This window comes from Danio aesculapii, chromosome 16 (genome assembly GCF_903798145.1).
Source record: "Danio aesculapii chromosome 16, fDanAes4.1, whole genome shotgun sequence".
Lineage (NCBI taxonomy): Eukaryota > Metazoa > Chordata > Actinopteri > Cypriniformes > Danionidae > Danio > Danio aesculapii.
The window spans coordinates 15,596,341-15,618,718 of record NC_079450.1 but is presented as its reverse complement, the minus strand read 5'-3'; the positions used below and the strand labels follow the sequence as shown (position 1 = coordinate 15,618,718).

The window sequence follows — 22,378 nt, the reverse complement described above, 5'->3', positions numbered from 1 at the left end:
AAAGTAAAGTCAAATTAGTCGAATGGTTGGCATTTGCCCTACAGTAACATCTGAAATAGCTAACCAGAGGATACTGTAAGTTAGAACAAACTAAATAAGCCTCAAAACACTGACAACTTAAATATATTTTATAATATATTAGATGTATTTCAATAAATACATAAATGACTGATGCATACATCACACAGACTAAAATTACACAGTATGTATAATTTGCACACTGCTGCCTAATGACTCTCGATATGGGCTAGTTCTTTCAATTGTCCTCTATTTGTTGCATGTCTGCAGGTCTTTAGGGTGTATCCTCTATGAGATGTGCTGTTTGGGCTCACGCTTTCGAGGCGCAGAACTTCTTGGCGGTGGTGCTGAGGATTGTAGAGGGACCCACTTCCATCCCGCCAGAAACATACTCACAGCATCTCAACTCCCTAATGCAGAGGTACTGAAAACAGATGCTCCCTCCTCCTGCAGGTCACAAATCGGGGTTAATGTCAGCCTGTATCTGTCCCGTCTGCTCGCTGTGTACGAGAAGATAGACACAAATCAGTGGCTTGTTTGATTCAGCTGTTTTTCAAAGCAGATTATGCAAAAATCCCAGCAGGTTTTAGAAGCGTTCAGCTACAACTATCAGCATTTAATGAGGTTTTAAACATAATTCTCTCTCTCTCCTCTCTCTCGCTCTCTCTCTCTCTCGCCTCCTCTCCTCCTCTCTCTCTCTCTCTCTCTTTCTCTCATGCACACACCACACAAGCAAACCACAGGTAGGGGAAAGTTGTTCTTTAGTGAGCAATCAGTAACGTTGTTTATTTTCTGAGTGTGAAAATTCTTGTTCCTCTGAGGTTTTATTTTTAATAATGTTGCCATGAATTAGGGAGTTTGTTACTTAAAGTTTCATTATCTATGACACTAAATGCAAAAATGTCCATAGGGAGTCCTTTTGTTTACAGTACATTTTGTTTTTGTCATAGCATAGTTGGTTATTTGGCTGTCATGGAAAAATAGAATTGGTTGTAATGGGACAGAGTGACTTACATAGATTTTTAGGAAAATTAAATCAGTTAATGTTGAATTTGCTTTTCTTTTCATTAATAATAGAGTACAGGCGTTAATATGTACATATGTGAAGCTAATTGTGATGCTTTCTAAATATTATATATGATATGATTGTTTTTTTAAACAATATACAGTTTGATGTTTCCCTTTGTATTTGATATGTCTGTATAATTATTCTTCCTTTTTAAGGAAAGAGAAGAGAAAGAATGGAAAAAAAGAAAAGTAAAATGACAGATTCTTTTTTTTTTGTCATGAAAGGATTAGTTCACCCAAAAATATATTAAATTTGGTTATTTATAACTCACATTTATGTCATTCCAATTCCCTGAGATCTTCTTTCATCTTCAGAACACAAATTAAGATATTTTAGAAATCCAAGTGCAGTGATCAAAGTGCAGCAAAGCAGCCAAAACATTTTCAAAACATTCCATGGGACTTCAGTGGTTCAGCTGTAATCAGACAAAACTGCAACGACACTATTGTGTGCCAAAAAACCCTTTAAATATTCAATTCAATTCAAGTTTATTTGCATATCGATTTGCACAATAATTATTGTTTCAAAGCAGCTTTACTAAAAGTGCAGATTATTGTATTACAATCAATTCCGAAAAGTTATTAGTTACCATAACTTTATTAGTTGCTAATTACTTTAACTAGAAAATATACCATAGCTTTTAACAGTTATTATATTATTATTATTATTATTATTATTATGTATAAGCATAGTTACCTGCAGTTATATATGTGACTGAACCTCAGACATTATCAGGAAGGCTATTCCAGAGTTTAGGAGTCATATATGAGAAGGCTTGAGCTCCTTTAGTGGACTTTTCAATACTGGAAATATGACTTGTCACTTCTCTTCCATGTCAGGTCAGGGTGCACGTTTACTACAGGCCTATGTATTGCCATTAGTAAAAATAAGTATTGAACATGTCATGTTTTCTCTGGCAATAATATTTCTAAAGGAGCTGTTGACATTGGAATTTAACCAGATTTTGGTAAAAACCCAAACAATACAATCATAAAAATACACAAAACAAAAAAGAATCTGAAAAATAAGTTATGTGTAAAACAATGACACAAGGAGAGGGTACTGAACTACTGTAGTATACTGTAGTAGGAGTATTTAATTTACTATTTAATTTACTTTTTAGAGTATTTAATACTTTAGATAAAAGGCTTTTTGGTGGATTGCAGCTTAAAGGTGCCTCTCATATAGAGGATGAAGTCGCATTCATTGCTCAGGTTGAGTTTTTTCACAGACTTCAACAGAGTGTAAAAATCTTGATGGTTCTGTGGTCTCGTCTATCAAATCTGATCTTTAATTTGTATTCTCTATTGGGATTCAAGTCGGTGATTGCTAGGCCATTCTACTGCTTGATTTGATTTCTCTAAAAGCTATACTAATTTATAATGACAGGCAGAGGGTTTCTGAATAACTACTGTGAATTTCAACTGCTATCTGGGCTTTCACTGCCTTTCTACACCTCCCTTTCTTCATGTGTTCAATACTTTTTTCTGGGCGTCATTCATTTTATTACACATAACCTAATTTGTAAACTAATTAGATTTGTTTTCTTTGCATATATGAATTTCTTTGGTTGTTACCAAACATCTGGTGAAAATTTCAAGTCAACGAAACCTTTAGAAATATGTTTCTGAGAAAAGTGGATGAACGTGTTCAATACTTATTTCCCTCCCCACTGTAATATACTGTAAGCTAATCAATAATTTGGTATTGCTTCTAGCAATAGAGTAGCCTCAAATAGTAGAATTAATTCTGCTTAATAGAATCAGTTTTATGAGATTACCATCACTACTTTTCATTACCTCAAAGTAACATATAGTAAAAAAAACTGTAAGAGTAAACCAACTTAATTTAGTTGAGTTTTTTTAAGTGGATATTACAGTGTAACAGAATTTCCATTTTGGGTGAACTTAAACCCTTAAAACAACAGTCATTTAAAATCTCTTTCTTCTCTCTTACTTCTCTCTCTCTCTCTCAGCTCATGCTTCGTCTCTCTCTCTCTTTCTCTCTCGCTCTCTCTCTTTTTCTCTCAGTATGTTAGAAAAGGATTCTTCTCACAGGATCTCGGCGGCAGATGCTCTGAGGAACAGGTTCATTGAGGAAAGCTTGCAGGTGAGAAGACGCTGTTAATCAGATCAGTTGAAGGAGAAAGCCTGCGACCAGCTGTTCAGGCGCTCTGCTTCAAAGGTTAATGGGAAGGGCCATAATACACCAGGAAGACTTTGATTTCAGGCCAAGCCCAGTAGGTTTTCTAAAAGTCTGTTATGCATACTCATCACATCATCTATTCGGCATTGCACTTGACTTACCGCGCACGTAACCTTTTCAGATTGTTACGGTTGAAATGTCAGTGATTGGCATTGTTGCCGCTTGGTGATTGTATTGATTGTGGCTTGTCCTTGTTCTCTGGCATATATGAATTTTTATGCAATCTGCAGGCACACGATCCCTCTGTAAATGTGTGAAAGTTTCGACAAAAGTTTCTTTAGCCCTGTTTGGTCAGGATTACTTTCTTTGAGAGACTTAAATTAGTTTTTCCGCAGATTTCAATCTGGTTAAATTTTGCTGCACTCCAGAGCCCAGTAATGGCAATGGCTCCCTGTTTACTCTAGAACTGCACAATGTATCAATGTATTTTACATTTTTGTCAGTTTAGTGGCTAATTTGTATGAATTCGTACGAAATTATACAATTTAAAAAGGAGGCGTGGCACCTAACCCCACCCAAATTGTACTAAATTGTACGAATTAGATTGTACGAAATCATACAAATTATCCACTAAATCAAAAGTTACGAATTGCCGTGAGATTGTGTTGACAACATCTGTAGGATTATTACAAGAATGTCAAGTAGGGATTGTAGTTCTCTTTATCTTGTTATTTTTTGTTTAAATATTTGTTTATATTTTATTCAGATGCGCTCTTATACAAATCCCACCAATCATTCTAACATTATTTAATTAATTTCAATTTATTTATATTTATTTTATTTTATTTTATTTATTTATAAATTTATTATTATTATTATTATTATTATTATTATTATTATTATTATTATTATTATTATTATTATTATTATTATTATTATTATTATTATTATTATTATTATTATTATAAATGTGTTTCAGTTTTAAATTATTTTATAATTGTATTTTATTTTTAATTATTTTAAACGTATTTATATTTATTAATTTTTATAATTTTTTTTCAATTTGATTTATTCTTATGTTATTGTTTATCTTATATAAAATATATTTATTTTATTTTATTAAAATGTATTTAAATGGTTTTATTTCATTTAATTTCAATTTAATTTGATTATTTGATTTTATTTATTTTTGTGTTATTAATTTTTTTTATTTTATTTTATTTTATTTTATTATATTTTAATTGATTTAAAATTGATTTATATTTAATTTTACTTTACCTTATTTATTTTTATTTTATTTATTTTATTTTATTTTATTTTTCTTATTCTTATTTTATTTTACGTTAAATTATTTAAATTAAAATGATTTTAATTTTCATTTAATGTCATTTCATTTTTTTTATTTTGTTTTGTTTGTTACTGCATTTCTATTAAATGCTTTTTTTTTTGGTAAATTGTCCCAACTGAACTTACCTCAAAGAATAAGTACAATATACTAAAAGTTTGTAAACACTTTTGGTGTTTTTGAGGTACTGTAGCATACAGGTAAGGTCAGGGACAATTTTGGTGGTATGAGTAGGTTTAAGAGATGGATCAACGATGTTATTATAGATGTAATTATAGACATTAGTTGCAGATGTAATTACATGCAGTTAATTTTCAAAATATAAGTACAATGTAAAAAGCATGTATGTACATACTGCATTATACCAAAAGTTTCATTTAAATTTAAGTACATAATAATTAAGGCCAACTAATGTAAAGTGGGTCTTAATTGTAAAATTGAAACGATATAATGAATGTGAACAATGTGTTGAAAAATATCCCCCAGTGATGTTATGTTTTTGAATGACAAATGTTTATTAATTAATAGAATTATACAGTAGTACACATCATTTTATTGTACAATTCTGAACCTCAAAAAAGATGAATTCTTGAACAGTACATTGTATTTTGAGCCTCACATACTTTATAAAATGTAACTCAAAATGAATGTTTGTGATAATATATTTTTCCCTCAGTGCTGCTTCTCATTTATTCATGCTTTTGTCAATTACCATAACTAAAGCTAAATTTCTTGTTGCAGTGCCCAGTGCAACTTCATTATGGATCTAGGTCTTTTTCCAAGTTTCTGTGTAAAATAGCAGTTGGTGGTTGAAGAAATGCTGGCATACTATCTAACGTAAAAATAATCAGGCGACTCAGATCACAGTCCATTGAGCGCAGCTTCCACTGTTATGATGCTTAATTAATTTTAACACATAAATCATAATTATCTCACGTACAGTATCTAATTTCTGCCATAAGAAAACATCCAGATAGAACAACTCTCCCTAACACCCACATCCAGACAAGACAGTCTAATGTTAATAAGTGCAAACTAAACATCTTTTTTTTTCTTCATGCACCAGTAAATTTTGAGGAATTCGTCCTAATTTAAAAAATCCTAAATACACTTTTAAAAGTTTCTTTATAAAACTTTAGCAATAATTACAGTAGATCTTAGTAAAAGTTGTTTTTCCTGCACTTAGCCAGAAATCTCCACAACAACAGCACTTGCAATACAATTTTTTAAATAGTGAAAATCATTGTTTTTCTGGCTCTTTGCAGTATTTTCTGAGCATAAAATGATAAAAAAAAATTCCCATAATTCCAAAAAATGACACTACCAGACAAAAGTCTTGTTGCCTATCCAAGTTTTGGGAACAACAGATTCTAACTTGACTTCTAGTTGATCATTTGGTATCAGAAGTGGCTTATATGAAAGGCAAAGACCTCTAGATTACACTTATTTTACCAAAAAAAAATTAATGATTATGCCTTGATGCCTTTTAATTATTTAGTTTAGACAGTAAAGTCTGACTTTGCAAGACAAAGTCTTGTCACTTAAACAGAAATAATGTACAGTATAGAATATAAAGTCATGGTGCAGTGGAAAAAAGAATTAATATTGTGTATGACTCCCATGAGCTTGGAGGACTGCATCCATACATCTCTGCAATGACTCAAATAACTTATTAATAAAGTCATCTGAGAAAGTGTTCTTGCTAGACTCATCAAGTTCATCAAGATTATTTGGATTCACCTTCAATGCCCACTCCTAAATCTTACCCCAGACATGCTCAGTAATGTTCATGTCTGGTGACTGGTCTGGCCAATCCTGGAGCACCTTGACCTTTGCTTTCAGGAACTTTGATGTGGAGACTGAAGTAGGAGCAGAATGCTACTTTTCCAAATGATCAACAAGAAGTCAGGTTATTATTTTTTGCTTTTAAAACTGGCATCGACGATAAGAATTTTGTCAGGTAGTGTAGTATGTCAAAAAAAAAAAATGTAATCAGAATTTTAAACCTGACTCAACCGTTATTCAGATTTTTCTGCCACAGTAAATGCGAATTAGTGTATGTTTAATTAAATAATGCCTTTATTTGCATATTTAAACAACATTTTAGAAACATGTACAACAAAAACGATTTTAATTCTTAATGTAATCAGTCATCTGGGGATTATAGTGCATTTAAATTCAGAGTCCTGCCTTAAGGTCATCTACTTGTCATTAGTGCATGCTTTTAATGGCCCTACCTATTGATTTTTTTTTATAGTCCTTGTTTAACGCATCTCACTTATAATACTTACAGTTATAGCACCCTTTCATCACTCACACTCATATTGACTTGTTTACATCAGGGAGCTTAGTAATACGTTTCTGTCTTGGCAAGCCAGTGATCCCCTAACCCCCATCTGAAAGCTCCTGGTGGGATTGTGTGTCTTCCACCGGCTATTACACCATCAGCGACTCAGAAACATGTAATCAGAGAAAGGAGAGGCCATCGAAACGACGACTCCAAACACAATGCTCTCTGATAGCTTTTCCCTCCTCTGTTGTTGTGTATAGTTTGCACTGCTTTCTTCTGCTGCCTATGTAATTTGCGTCTCGTATTTGTTCTTTAAAGAAACACTCCACTTTTGTTTGGAAATAGACTCATTTTGTCATTAAGTTAAACAGATGAGTTTTATTCTGAATATAAATTTTGAATCTATTCAGCCGATCTCATGGTCTGTGTTTTTAGCTTAGCTTAGCATAGATCCTTGAATTGGATCAAACCATTAGCATCTCACTCAAAGATGACCAAATATATTGATAATTTTACTGTTTGAAGGTGCTGTATGTATGTTTTTGACTCTTCTGAAGCATAAAAATTCTATAATATGTTTGCAGACATTTAGCAAACATGGTTAGTGAACATATTTGTTCATCTGAAAAACAATGCTAAATTCAGTTGTTCTTCACACCCCTATTCATTTCGAGAAGTGCCATGGGATTTTTAATGACCACAAATTCAGGACCTCAGTTTAACGTCTCATCTGAAAGACGGCACTCACTGGATAGTGTCCCCTTCACTTTACTAGGGTATTAGGACTCGCACAGACCACATGTTGAGCGCCCCTGCTGGTCGCACTAGCACCACTTCCAACTGCAACCTAGTTTTCCCTGCTTAGCTTCAGTGAGTAACCGGTCTTGGGTTGCATATTTCGACACCCTGTGCTGCCTTTATAAAAACAAAGTAAATTTAATTTTAGTCATGAAGTCTTCCTTAATTTATGCGTGTGCCTAAAAAATGTGACCTTCAGAGGACACTAGCATCAAAATGAGATGCAGAGTTATAAAAATCCACATGAGGTTGTTCTTAATTAGCAAATGATACAAATATTACATATGTAAACATTAGCTGAGCAGCTTACCACAGAATCTTAAAGCCTGGTTTATACTATTGCGTTGAGTGATCGGTGTGACCCCCGGCACATGTCTTGTTCGTTGTTGTGCATTTATACTTCTGCATGCTGTTTGTGTTACTCTGCAATAACACTTCAGAAATGCAAGCTGGCAATGAGGTTTTTATGTTCCTCTGTGTCGAGTTTGGTTGCTGGTGTTTTGTTTTTTTCTGAACGCTAAGTTACCTTAATGTACAAGTAGCTCAAACTCGCTCATTTTGAGGTGGGAACCGGCAAACATGCAACAACTTTAATCATAAGTTAAACACAACAAAAGTTTCCATCTGGACCTCCTTCACAGGACTCGACACTTGTAAACACTCGCTCTAACATGTTTGAGCATCACACGGGGCGTCAGCGTCAACGTTCACCCATTCCCATTCACCCATTCCCATTCACCAATACTGCACATTTAAAGCTTCACTCTTCTGTAGTTACATCATGTACCAAGACTGAGGGAAAATGATCAGATAGATGTTGCTGCTGCACCATGATATTACTACGCAGCGCTTGAAAATAGTGGCCAGCACCCAAGCCCTATAAACTTGCATCATCAGTTAATATCATTACGCCTGCTTTAGCAATGGTACAGCTGAAATATTTCTTGATTATTACACCAGAATAAGAGTATAGTTCCTAGCCATTTCTGCCTAGGAAAACTACAGAACATTAACTGCTGAAGAGCTAAACTTTAAATAGGAAAATATCAAAACTTTTTGAGTGAGATGCTAATGGTCTAATCCGATTTATTGATCTATGCTAAGCTATGCTAAAAGTGCTACAGCCAGACCCAGAGATCAGCTGAATAAATTAAAAAATGGTAAATTATTTAACTCTACAAGAAGTTTTATAGAACGTTCTCAAAAAATATTTTCGTTGTTCTAGCATTTGCCCAAAAAGTAATGTCACAGAATATGTCAGATTTTAATATTACTGTACATCAATAACCATATGAATACGTTGGTTTAACTCTATAGGAAGTTGTAAAATGAGCATATTTACAAAAAAAATGTGGAGTGTTCCTTTAAATGGATAAAGAGGATAAAGTCAGTCTTTCTCTTTTGATTCCAGAGTATAGAGATATGTAAACTCTTTATAAGGATTGAAAAGCAGCTTTGTTGCAGTTGTTTTTCTTTTGCAGTTGCTCAAAAAACATTTTATGAGGCCCCAGAGAATGGCATTAACTGATTTTTTTGCTATTTTTCTTATTGCAGAGTATGAAACACAAGTTCTCCATCCTGTCACTGAGAGACAAGTCGATTGGGGGAGAGAGAGATGCATCGCAGATCCTGAGAGCGCTGTAAGTGAATCCACCGTCACGAGTCTCACATAGAGCGACATTTACAGGCAATCTCACTTCTGTGTTCCTGCAGTGACGCTGTCAGCTGAGAAATGCATGACACTGTCTACACCAGGGATTTCTGGAAACAGGGCTTTTTTTCCTTTTCTTTCTACTGTGTGTATGTGTGTGTTTTTTTAGGCATTTTCACACCAGTTTGTTGGGGAGACCTAAAAATACGTAGCTGTGTTGATGCGTAGCTAGTGTTTGGAACATGTTAATCATGTGGCAGTCTACGAGCAGCAGATTTTCATTAATTCAGTCAGCGCTTCCCACACTAATTAAAAGTTTGTCACTAGAACATGTGCCAGTCATAGTTAGCAATGACTTAGTGAAAATCTATGCAACGTTAAAGGCAACAGTGCATAACGAGATAACGAGCAAAATTGCTTGCAGAACAGATTTATCTTTTTGGGTACACTTCCCTTTGAAAATTTTGGGGTTTTCTGTATTATTCAGCAAGCTGTTCTGCATTAAAGGGATAGTTCTCCTAAAAAATTACAATTTAAGCACTGTTTACACATACAAGTGGTTCCTTTATGAGAAAGATAAGAAGATACTTTAAAGAATGCTGAAAACCTGTAACCATTGACTTTCATAATTGATCACTGTTGAAGTCAAAGGTTTATTTCAGCTTTTATTTATTCCATCTTTCCTCAAAATATTTTTAAACAAGTTTAGAACAAATAAAGGATTTGTAAATGATGACAGAATTTTCATTTTATGTGAACTATTTGTACAATATAAATATATATATATATATATATATATATATATATATATATATATATATATATATATATATATATATATATATATATATATATGAAAAAACTTATAGGATAAAAATGTTACAAAAATTATTTTCTACATAAATATAAAAACCGTTGCCATCATTAGGGTTCATACACATTTTAACTACTAAAATTCCATGACTTTTCTATGATTTTCAAGTAAATTTTCATGACCTAATGTTTTATGCAATGCCTACATATGCATGGTACATGTGTGTACATGTTTAGACCCACATAGGCACATAACTAACGCACTCTGCGCTGGACTTTAGACCAGCTTTTAGTTGGTCAATGGCATGGTCTATTTCAGTTCCTCAAAATAGCAATGTGCCAACAATGTGCCTTAACACACCTCCTTTTCAGACCAGCACACCCATGAGTCCACAAAGTGGTGCAAATGGATTTGGTATTTAAACAACGTTGCGCGTAATGTGAAAATTAGGTTTGCAATTGTCTGAAAATAGCAACAAATTGCGTCATACACGTCTTGCGCCTTATTGCACCGGGTGTATGATATAAGGCCCAAATTCTCAATTAAATTTAGTTCTTTTGATCATTCTATTCTGCAGATAAGTATTTAAAAAGTGTTTGTATGAGATGTGTAAGAAACTAGTACTACACACAGCATCATGAGGAAAAGAACTTGAGAAATATCATGAAATGCAGCATCTGAACAATGTTTTTAGGTGTGGTAACCATATATAAGTGGAATAATTGAATAATTGTTCAATAATTATTGTTTTTTTACATACATAGTACATTTTGAATTAATTTGTTTACATAATCTTCTTTGTTTACAACTTCTACAGACATGATACTGAATATATATTTGGTGCATCTCTTACTTACCATATCACTTGGTATTGATGAGGATCATCAAATGCAAAAATTATTTATGAACACATTTTCATTGCCAAAACAAGCATTTGCCCTAAAAATGTGCTTTTATGTAATAAATGTCTTAAATTAGGGGAAATTTTTTATTTATTTATAACCATATAAAAACTTTTGTTTTTCTGAAGTTATATATTTGAATAGTCAGTATTGAAGTAATGATTTACTGTAAGTAAGTGGTAATGGACATAATGTTTTTATTAAAATAGTCATGTAATGAAATGGTACTTGTTTTTAGATTTCATTTTAGGCATTTTGGCCTTTATTGGGATAGGACAGTATTTAGAAAGGAAATTAAGTTGGAGAGAAAAGAGGGGGTGGGATCGGGATAGGCCAGCGAGCTGGCAACCAAACTCAGGACACCCAAAGCACAATGATGTCAGTGCACTGCCCATGAGAATATCGGCACTGATGAAATGCATATAATTTTTGTTAAGGACATGCTTGTGGTTTGATTTATTTCAAAGTATTACCATTTTAAAAACTTGTAACAGGTAAAGTTTGAGGATTTATTTTGTGTAACTTATTAAAATAAATCTTTGTATTATTTTAGACCTTCTTATTTTTCCTTTTGTTCTAATTCATCATGAGGCAAAGAAGCTAAAGTTAAGTTATTTGCGTGAGACTATATGCAGCATTGAACTGAGAAATGTGGCTGAACCTTTTGCTCATTAGCTCGTTCAAATGCTGTTCTGGTGTGCTTGCTGTCCAAAGACTGCACACAAAGCATCTGAAGCTGTCGAACACAACTTCTCATGAATAACCTAATGATAAACTTTTCCTTGTTTGGATTGTCTTATTTTTGTTGGATTAAGTCCTAACTTCAAATGAAATTTATTCCTTTTTGAAACATTCATGAAATATAAATATACTAGCAATAAAAAAATATTCTTTCTTTATTCCTCCACACTTTAAAAAGCAAAAAAATTATTACAAACATGTATATACATAAGTTTGGAATCGGTAGGATTTTAAAAATGGCTTTAAAGAACCTCATTCTGCTCACCAATGCTGTATTTAATTGATAAACTGTATTTATTTGTGAAATGTTATTACACTTTAAATAATTCTAAGGTCATAACTTTTTTTTTGTGATATTTTTGAACAAAATCAAGAACATTATGCTTGAGTTTGTCTTTGAGAATCGATTGGATGTTTGTGGTTTGCTTTGGTGAGTTTCTTGTGATTGACAAAAAGTTAATTGTAAAGATCACATGAATTTAAGAACAACAACAATGCGCAGTGATTAATAATTTATAATAAGTACTGCAATATTCCATAACTATAACTCAATAACTATCATTTTAAGTGTAGGTTAATATCATGATATGGTGCTAAAGAAACTTTTAGGGCCCCATCATACACCCAGCGCAAAAAGGCGCAAGACGTGTATGGTGTGATTTGCTGCTATTATTAACCCTAATTTTCACATTTTGCGCCACGTTGTTTAAATAGCAAATTCATTTGCGCCACTTTGTGGACTCATGGGTGTGCCGGTCTATAAAGGAGGTGTGTTAAGGCGCATTGTTGGTGCGTTGCCATTTTGAGGAACTGAAATAGATAGTGCCGTCTAAAGTTCAGCGCAGAGCACATTAGTTATGCACCTATGCAGGTCCAAAACGCTTACACATTGCTTAATACACACCGGATGTACAGCAATACACAAATATTTTTACATAAAAAAAATTATAAAATATTGCAAAAATTATTATTTTCTACATAAATATAAAACTATCAGTTGATGATAAAACTATCAGTTTATCTGTATAATGTTAACTATCTGTATAATGTTATCATTATTATTATTTGTATTATTTAATATATGCATATTTATATTTGTTGTAATAAACACAAGTTAGATTTGACCGCTTGTCTGGTTTTGGAGACGGATGCGTCACCATATGAAGCATAAGAATAGGACGTGTGTTTGGATATAGCTCAGTTTTTGACCACATTTCTTTATTATTGTTCATTTATTCGTTTGCTGGAAATTAGAACTCAATTTAGAAATAGTTTTTTTTTTTAAATCTTTGCGCTTAACAAACAATTAAATATGTAGGCTAATGGATGTCTTCAGTGGAGTGCATACAACACCGTTTCCTTATTCACGAAAGTAAAGGCGTAAAGTAAAGAGTAAAAGTAAAGTAAAGAGAAAGTAAAGAGGCCGAATGAAAGAGGCTCATCCTTGTGCTGCAGATGCTCTGTTTAACTGTTTTCTCGCTAGTGAAGCATTCAGTTTTTCCACTTACAAAGGGCCCTATCATAGACCCAGCTCAATAAGGTGCAGGATGTGTTTGCACCGATGTGTTGCTATTTTCAGACCAGTGCAACCTTAATTTTCCCGTTTTCCACCACGTTGTCTAAATAGTAAATCCATTTGTGCCACTTTGTGGACTGATGGGTGTTTCGGTCTAAAAAAGAGGTGTGTTAAGGTGCATTGTTGACTCGTTGCTATTTTGAGGAACTAAAATAGGCTGCGCAATAGGCGAGCTGAAACAGGTCTAAAGTCCAGTGCAGAGCACGTTAGTTGTGCGCCTTGCTTACACATTGCTTAAACACAGAGGATGTACAGCAATACACAAATATCTTTACAAATGAAAAGTAATTAAAGGAATAAAATATTACAAAATTATTACTTAATTTACACACTTTACAATAAGGTTCATTAGTTAATGTTAATTAATGCATTTACTAACATGAACAAACAATGAACAAAACATTTACTACAGTATTTGTTCATGTTAGTTAACGTTAGTTAATGAAAACACAGTTGTTCATTGTTAGTTCATGTAAACTCACGGTGCATTACCTAATGTTAACAAGTGTTGGACTTAGATGTTAATAATGCATTAGTAAATGTTCAATTCTGATTAATAAATGCTTTACAATTGTTGTTCTTGATTAGATCATGTAAGTAAAGGCATTAACTAAGGAACCTTATTGTAAAGTGTTACCATAAAAACCAGTACCTCCATGCCTTCTTCACCTCGGGGGGCTTTTTTCAGTTTATTCACGATAACTTGCTTTTGTATAATGTTATTATTATTAGTAGTATTATTTATTATATGCATATTTATATTTGTTTTATTAAAAACAAGCTTAGAGTTGTCCACCTGTCAGATTTTGGACCAAATGGGGTATAAGAATGGGATGTGTGCTTGGATGTAGCTCAGTTTTTTGACCACACTTTGTTATTATTGTTCATTTATTAGTTTGCAGGAAATTAGAGCTGAATTTTAAAAAAATTTGGAAACAAATCCTTGCGCTTAACAAACTAAATTAATTATGTAGGCTAATGGATGTCTGTGCACCAGACATTCCTTATCCACGATAGAGAGAACAAGAAAGAGAAAGTGTGTAAAGGCCAATTGGAGGAGGTTCGTTCTTAATCCTTTGTTTAACTGTTTTCCCGCTAGTGAAGCATTCAGTTTTTCCACTTACAAAGTCTGCCATGTAAATAGCAAATGCGCTATGGCACGATGCAACTGACTCTTAAAGGGAATGGGAGATGAGACTCTGATTGGTTTAATGCACGTTATGCTCAAAACACACCCATAACTCACATAAAGCACAACTATTAGACCATGCGCCGCAGTCCTTTCAGTCCTTAAAATAGCAAAAATGGATTTAGACACGCCCTTAATGCTTTTGCGCCCTGCACTTTAGACTTTAACATTCTATAACGCCTAGAACATTAAAATAAAGCCCAGAGCACAACGCAACTGACTCTTAAAGGGGATGGGAGATGAGACTCTGATTGGTTTAATGCACGTTATGCTCAAAACACACCCATAACTCATTAAGAGAATAAGCACAACCCAGTTAGACCATGCGCTCTGGTGCAAACTGTATTTTTTCATCCTTAAAATAGCAAAAGTATATTCAGACACATCCTTAATGCTTTGGCACCATGCACTTTAGACTTTGCGCTTAGATTGTTAATATAAAGCCCTTAGACTGCTACAGTTTATACATTTCAAAAGAAAAATTCTAATGTATTTACTATTATTCAGTAAGGGCACATTAATATTTAGTAAAAGAAATTATTAATGATAAAAAAATATTCAATTTAAAATAAATGCTGTTATTTTAAACTTGATTTTCATCAAAGGATTCTAAAAAAATCATTATATTTATTAAGGATTATTAATGATTGATTACCAATAAAAAAAGATCGTAATAGAACAGAAAATCACTGAAGAGTCTTATGACACTGAAGACTGGAGTAATGATGCTAAAATGCAGCTTTGGTTGACAGAAATAATTTCAATTTTAAACCATGTTCAGTAAAAAAATAGCTATGTTAAATTGCAATATTATTTCACAATTTTACACTGCTTTTACTGTGTGACCAGAATAGGTTTGCATTAATAACCTGAGGTTTACAGTATATACTAACGGATCATCTACATATAGCATTTTTATAAACATCAGCAGCTTGATCACATCATGTGTAACTCTTTAAGTAAAAGCACGAGTCATCAGTAAATGTCATTCCAGTCCTTGATCCCCACAGGCAGAAGAAGGTGCATCTGCAGACGCTTCAGGACAGATCAGAGGTGCAGAAAATGAGCCCCAGGGAACGAATGCGGCTCCGGAAGCTCCAGGCAGCGGATGAGAAGGCAAGAAAGCTGAAGTGAGTGACGTTTGGAGCACTGACCGTGTCACGCTGAATCTTAATCAGATGTGACTTGCAGTTCATTTTCCATAAAGTTAGCACGAGTGTCAGGGCTCTTCTGTTTTCACGGTGCAAGGATTTTTGGCAGTGAGTCTCACGTCAGCTTTGATTCCCTGTGTAAAATGTGATGCTCTGATAGAACAGGAACAGTCAGTGTTGGCTCATATGCCATGCTCAAAAACAAATTAAAGTATCGTGCATGTTATTACACCGGTATTTTGTAAAATTTGTTTACCCAAAGATACAAATGTGTCATCATTTTCTATCATCATGTTGTTCCAGTCTTATTTGTACAGAAAATAAGAGCTTTAGTTGTGATGTGAAAGGGAAAGTAAGGAAAGGGCAGTTTCTTTTGTAAAACATGTTTCTAACATAAGTCTAACTCTAGGTAACTAGATAAAAAATTAATTTGGGATGTTTTCATAACTGTTTAACATAGTCAACTTATAATGAATACACCTTTTTTGTGTATTTATGTTTTGTTCAAGTGAGAGATGAAAAAATAGTGTGTGAATTATTTGAGTCGGTGCATTTTGTAGGCAAAACAAAACAATAGATTTATTAATAGAGTTATTTTTAGCTAAAAGGGGACCTTTTATGCCCAGGGTGCGAATTTTACATTGACAATTGGGGAGGTAAAGTTTTCGATTATATTCGGCAATATGCCTCTGTGAACCAAATTTATATATTTAATTCAATTACATCAAATTTATTAATAAAACTTGTTATTGTGTTTTCAGTGTTTTGAGGGATATTGAGTGGTTCTCGGTGACATTTGTGATATTAACTAAACAGGTTTGCATTCCTGCACCTATTAGTGGATGACCATGAAAGACTGCATGTATTTTTTATTTTACTGTTTTAACTTCCATGTGCGAGCAAGTGTATAATAAGATACAAACTGTGTATCTACTTTTACTGACACCTACATTAATCTGATTAACATAGATCTTCTACTTATGGCGTTATTTCAATGACAAATATTTCAGTGAGCACTGTATTACAAATCGAGATCTCATTCATGTAATGCGAGCATGCGAATCTCTTTGCTTGCGCGTCGATTTCCTCTGTTCTTGCACAAAACTTCTTGCACGCCCCCTCAAATATATGCTGTTCAAGTGCAGGTTTTCTTGCGCGTTCTCAAATAAACATTGCTGAAGTGCGATTTAGTGCGTTTATGTAACGAGTATGTCTCCAACATTTATTAGATTTGCTAGGAATATTTATAAACGTCTCCAATAGACCTACAGAACGGCATTGATGCATCATGAAGTAAAGTAAAATGGCCATGAACTCCAGCAAGATGAAGAAATTGTATGCAGAACCATAGACCTTTATCTAGAAATAAAGTATAATTATGGAAACTGTGTTCGTTATAACTGAAAGCTCCGCTACTCACCCGTTTGCACTGGCTGCCAGTTGCTGCTCGTATCAAATTCAAAGCTCTGATGTTTGCTTACAAAGCGACCTCTGGCTTTGCTCCTTCTTATCTGCTCTCACTTCTGCAGATTTATGTGCCCTCCAGAAACTTGCGTTCTGTGAATGAACGTCGCCTCGTGGTTCCATCCCTAAGAGGGAAGAAATCACTTTCCCGAACTCTCGCATTCAATCTGCCCAGTTGGTGGAATGAACTCCCTAACTACATCAGAACGGCAGAGTCACTTGCTGTCTTCAAGAAACGACTAAAAACTCAACTATTTGGACTCCACTTTCCTTCCTAATCTGTAACTGCCTCTCTGGCTATACCACTAACTGTACTCTCTCTCTCAAAAAAAAAATAAAAATAAATAAAATTTCTAATGCTTAGCTTCTTAGACTTTACACACCTGAAACTTGTCTATAGCACTTGTTCACTGCTGCTCTTATAGTTGTGTAAATTGCTTCCTTGTCCTCATTTGTAAGTCGCTTTGGATAAAAGCATCTGCTAAATGACTAAATGTAAAATGTAAATGTAAAGCTACATCGTGTTTGCTGGCCTCATGCATCGCGCAGCTCTGTCAGTCAGTGAGCATGTAACTTTAAAGGGTTAAACAATTAATGCACAGCAATACTTTGATTACAAAAAAAATCACTCTGTTATAATTTACTTACATTTAAATATGTTTTAGTGCAATTATAACCCGCTATAAAAAAAACTGCAACAACTGAAGGTTTTGAATGAGAAGCTGTAATGTAGCTGTGGCTAAATTAATTTTGGTGTGGTGCCCCGCCATAAAAAAAAGAATGTAGCGGAAACCATGATATTATTTAGGACACAGATCAGAGCAAAATATTTCTTAACTATTAAAGGGCAGACCCCCCCCCCATACATGTTGTTTTGATGTCCTTCAGGGGGAATCAAGCATTAATTAGAGGGGTCAGACCCCCAAACCCCCCTGTTATTCGCACCCTGATTATGCCCCTTTTTACAAGAGGTAAAATAAGTCTCTGATGTCCCTAGAGTGTGTATGTGAAGTTTCAGCTCAAAATATCCCACAAATAATTTTTATAACACTTTGAAACGGCCTGTTTTAGACTTTGATTCAAATTGTGTCGTTTTGATGACTGCCGCTTTAAATTTAAATCAGATTGTGCTCCCAGCCCTCTTTTCAAAAGAGGGTGGAGCTACAAATGCCTATGAATCATCATAGCGGCAGATTCAAAACAGGACTAATGTTATCTCTGTGACAAACTGAAAAAGTCAAAAGAAGTGTCTCAATAGAAGCCAGACTATGGAGACTACATTGTTCATTTGTCAACCCAGACTCATTCTAATTCCGTACCCCTATATACATTTCTGGAGAGTGCAAAATACTACCCAGGAGCAGGAGGAGGAGCAGTGTTTTTGCAGTTTTTGTTGAACCTAAATTTACATGCAGGTTTTGTTTTATTTTAGGCAAATTGTGGAAGAAAAATATCAAGAAAACCATCTTCGCATGCAAGAGTACAAGTCCAAGAATTTTCATAAAATCAGTGTGGATTTTTTGAAGGTATGTTCAAAGGATTCCTGTCAGACATTATTAATAATTCAGATCTCATCTGATATAAATATAAGAAACCCAGATATAATCGAGCTATTCTTAAAACATTTGTTTGTTTTACATTTTTTTAAAGGTGCAAACAGAAGAGGCAGTTAACCAGACTCAAGTGATTCAGAGTGAGTCACCGAAGAAAAACTCTGAAATGACTGGAAGTGTTTCTCATCTCACTGATGAGATGTGCACGGCTGTGTCAAAAGAGCATGGTGAGTGGTGTTTCTCTGTAACTGAAGGTCAGATGGGTCCCATAACCCAGGGTTAAAAGCCCTGCCTAACCTCTTCAAGGATTATGAGATTCAAACATTTCATTTCAGAGGGTTAAAAGTGACCTTAGTTTAATAAGAAGGTAACTCGGGGTTAAATGTGGCATGACGTGCCCTAAAGTTGGAAAACTTTCCCCACACATTGTTTAATTAAACTTTCAGCAACTATATTAATTAAATCAATTGGAAACCTTTCTCCCCTGACATATTTTCTCTTGCTTTTTGAAGTCTATCACGAAGCGCGTGTCTGATGAAATTCCACCCATCTCTTCCAAATCAGAAAGTTTAAGTTTCCGTCAGAAATTAGTTTCTCCGTCTCTACATCTTCATTAAAATTCATTGTGTGCTTGGCGCTCCAGTGCCTCTTTCTCCATGGTTTAACAAACAACAGATCCCAGAACAGAGTGAGGTGCCATGAGTATTACACTGCACTGTCAGACACAAACGCCTAAAAAAACAGATTCTGTTTCCATTTGAAAGTCAAATGATTCCTAGAAGTTTTAATGATTTTCCACCACACAGATTTATCAGATTGAAAGTTGCCTGTGTTTATGAACGTATTATTATGAGGAAAGTAAGAGAAGGGCAGTTTAGTTTTTATCCCTGATTGGGATGAGACTGGGATGCTTTTTATTTAGCTCTCATAGTACATTAGACAAGGTCTACTGTTAATATTTACAGTACAAAACATAGATGCTAATGCTAATTTAGTAAGGGTCATAAAAAAATGTTTGCAATATAAAGCTTTATTGTAGCAGGATCTGGCAACATGCATGAGTGAAAATATAACAGGTTTAAAGTATATAGTTATCCTATCTTAACATCTGTCCATCCATCCATCCATCCATCCATCCATCCATTTATTCATTTGTCCATCCATTTATTTGTCCATACATCTGTCGCTTCATTTGTTCATTTGTCCATTTGTCCATCTGTCTATCCATCCATATGTTAATTTGTCCATCTGTCCATCTCTCCATTTGTTCATTTGTTCAACCATCAATCCATTCATGCCTCCATTTGTCCATCCGTCCATTTTTTTAGTTGTCCATTCATTTATCCCTACATTTGTTCATTAGTCCATCCCTCCATTTGTTAATTTGTCCATTCATACATGCGACCGTTTGTTTATTTGTCCATCCATCCCACCATTTGTTCATTTGTCTTGCCATCCATCCATCCAGGCCTCTAATTTTTTATTTGTCCATCCTTCCATCCTTCCATTTGTCCATCCGTCCATTCCTCCATTTGATCATTTGTCCATCCCTCCATCTGTCCCTCCCTCCATTTGTTAATTTGTTCAACCATCCATCCATTCATTCCGCCATTTGTCCATCCCTTCATTTGGTCATCCGTCCATTCCTTAATTTGTCCATCCGTCCATTCCTTCATTTATCCATTCATCCATCCCTACATTTGTTAATTAGTCCATCCCTCCATTTGTTAATTTGTCCATTCTTGCATGCCACCATTTGTTCATGTGTCCATCCGTGATGCCTCCATTTGTTCATTTGTCCATCCATCATCCCTCAATTTGTTCATTTTTCCACTCATCCATGCTCCATTTGTTCATTTGTCTGTCTGTCCTTCCCTCCATTTGATAATTTGTCCATTTCTCCATCCCTCTATTTGATCACTTGTCCATTTCTCCATCCCTCCATCTGTTAATTTGTCCATCCCTCCATTTGTTCATTTGTCCATCCACCCATCCCTCCATTTGTTCATTTGTCATTCATGCTTTCATGCCTCCAATATTTTATTTGTCCATCCATCCATCCCTCCATTTGATATTTTGTCCATTAGGCCATCCTTCCATTTGATCAGTTGTCCATCCATCCATCCCTCCATTTGTTAATTTGTTTAACCATTCATCCATTCATGCCTCCATTTGTCCATCCCTCCATTTTTCCATCCGTCCATTCCTTCATTTGTTCATTCATCCATCCCTACATTTGTTCAGTAGTCCATCCCTTCATTTGTTAATTTGTCCATCCATGCATGCCACCATTTGTTTATTTGTCCATCCGTCATGCCTCCATTTGTTTATTTGTCCATCCGTCATGCCACCATTTGTTTATTTGTCCATCCGTCATGCCTCCATTTGTTCAATAGTCCATCCCTCCATTTGTTCATTTGTCCATTCATCATGCCTCCATTTGTTCGTTTGTCCATTTGTCTGTCCCTCCAGTTGTTCATTTGTTCATTTGTCCATCCGTCCATCCCTCCATTTGTTCATTTGTTCAACCATCCATCCATTCATGCCTCCATTTGTCCATCCCTCCATTTGTTCATTTGTCCATCCATCCATCCCTCCATTTGATCATTTGTCCATTTCTCCATCCATCCCTCCATTTGTCCATCCATCCATCCTTAAATTTGTTCATTAGTCCATCCTTCCAGTTGTTCATTTGTCCATCCATGCATGCCTCCATTTGTTCATTTTTCTATCCATCCATGCTCCATTTGTTCATCCATCTGTCATCCCTCCATTTGTTCATTTTTTCATCCATCCATGCTTAATTTGTTAATTTGTCCATACTTCCATTCCTCCATTTGTTCATGTGTTCATCTGTCCATCTCTCAATTTTTTTATTTGACCATCTGTCCATCCCTCCTTTTAATTATTTGTTCATCCCTCCATTTGCACATTTGTCCATCCCTCCATTTGTTAATTTGTCTAGCCATCCATTCCATCCTTTCATGCCTCCATTTTTTTTTATTTGTCCATCCATCCATCACTCCATTTGATCATTTGTCCATTAGGCCATCCTTCTATTTGATCATTTGTCCATCCGTCCATTCCTCCATTTGTTAAGTTGTTCATTCATCTATCGCTCTAATTGTTCATTTGTTTATCTGTCCATCCTCCATTTGGTAATTTGTCCATATTTCCATTGCTCCATTTGTTCATCCTTCCATCCCTCCATTTGTTTATTCGTCTATCTCTCCAGTTGATCATTTCTCCATACGTCCATCCCTCCATTTGTTCATCTGTCCATCCATTTGCTCATCTGTCCATCTATCCATTACATAACTCCATTCCATCATATTCAGCATTATTTTTCTGTGCATCCATATATTGTATTGATGTGTCTTGCCATCTATCCTCTATTAATCCATCCATACATGGTTGGATTGACTAAAATTATATGAATCATAAATATCCTCTTGTAAATTTGCTCTCAGTTCCACCAAACAATTTGCATTGTGCTTGGTTATGTCTAGTTTTTCCTTGGTTATGTCTAAAATACAGCTGAATTTAATAGTACATTGGAAATGCGGTTTTCCATGTCTTATTATACACAAACCGCTCCCGTTGAGTCATTAGCAGATGGACAGAAGTATGGCAAGTGCTTTAGGTTTCAACAGTTGGAGTCAATGCAAAAAT

General features: G+C 34.6%; 1 protein-coding gene across 1 annotated transcript in view; it reads left to right on the top strand.

Moving 5' to 3' along the window:
* Positions 1-22,378, top strand: part of nek11 (NIMA-related kinase 11) — a 108,529-nt gene that overhangs the window by 27,446 nt on the left and 58,705 nt on the right. Inside the window, 7 exon segments of the mRNA XM_056475096.1 lie at positions 289-328; positions 330-439; positions 3,118-3,196; positions 9,220-9,305; positions 15,549-15,668; positions 18,586-18,679; positions 18,804-18,933. Coding sequence (XP_056331071.1) covers positions 289-328; positions 330-439; positions 3,118-3,196; positions 9,220-9,305; positions 15,549-15,668; positions 18,586-18,679; positions 18,804-18,933 — 659 coding nt within the window.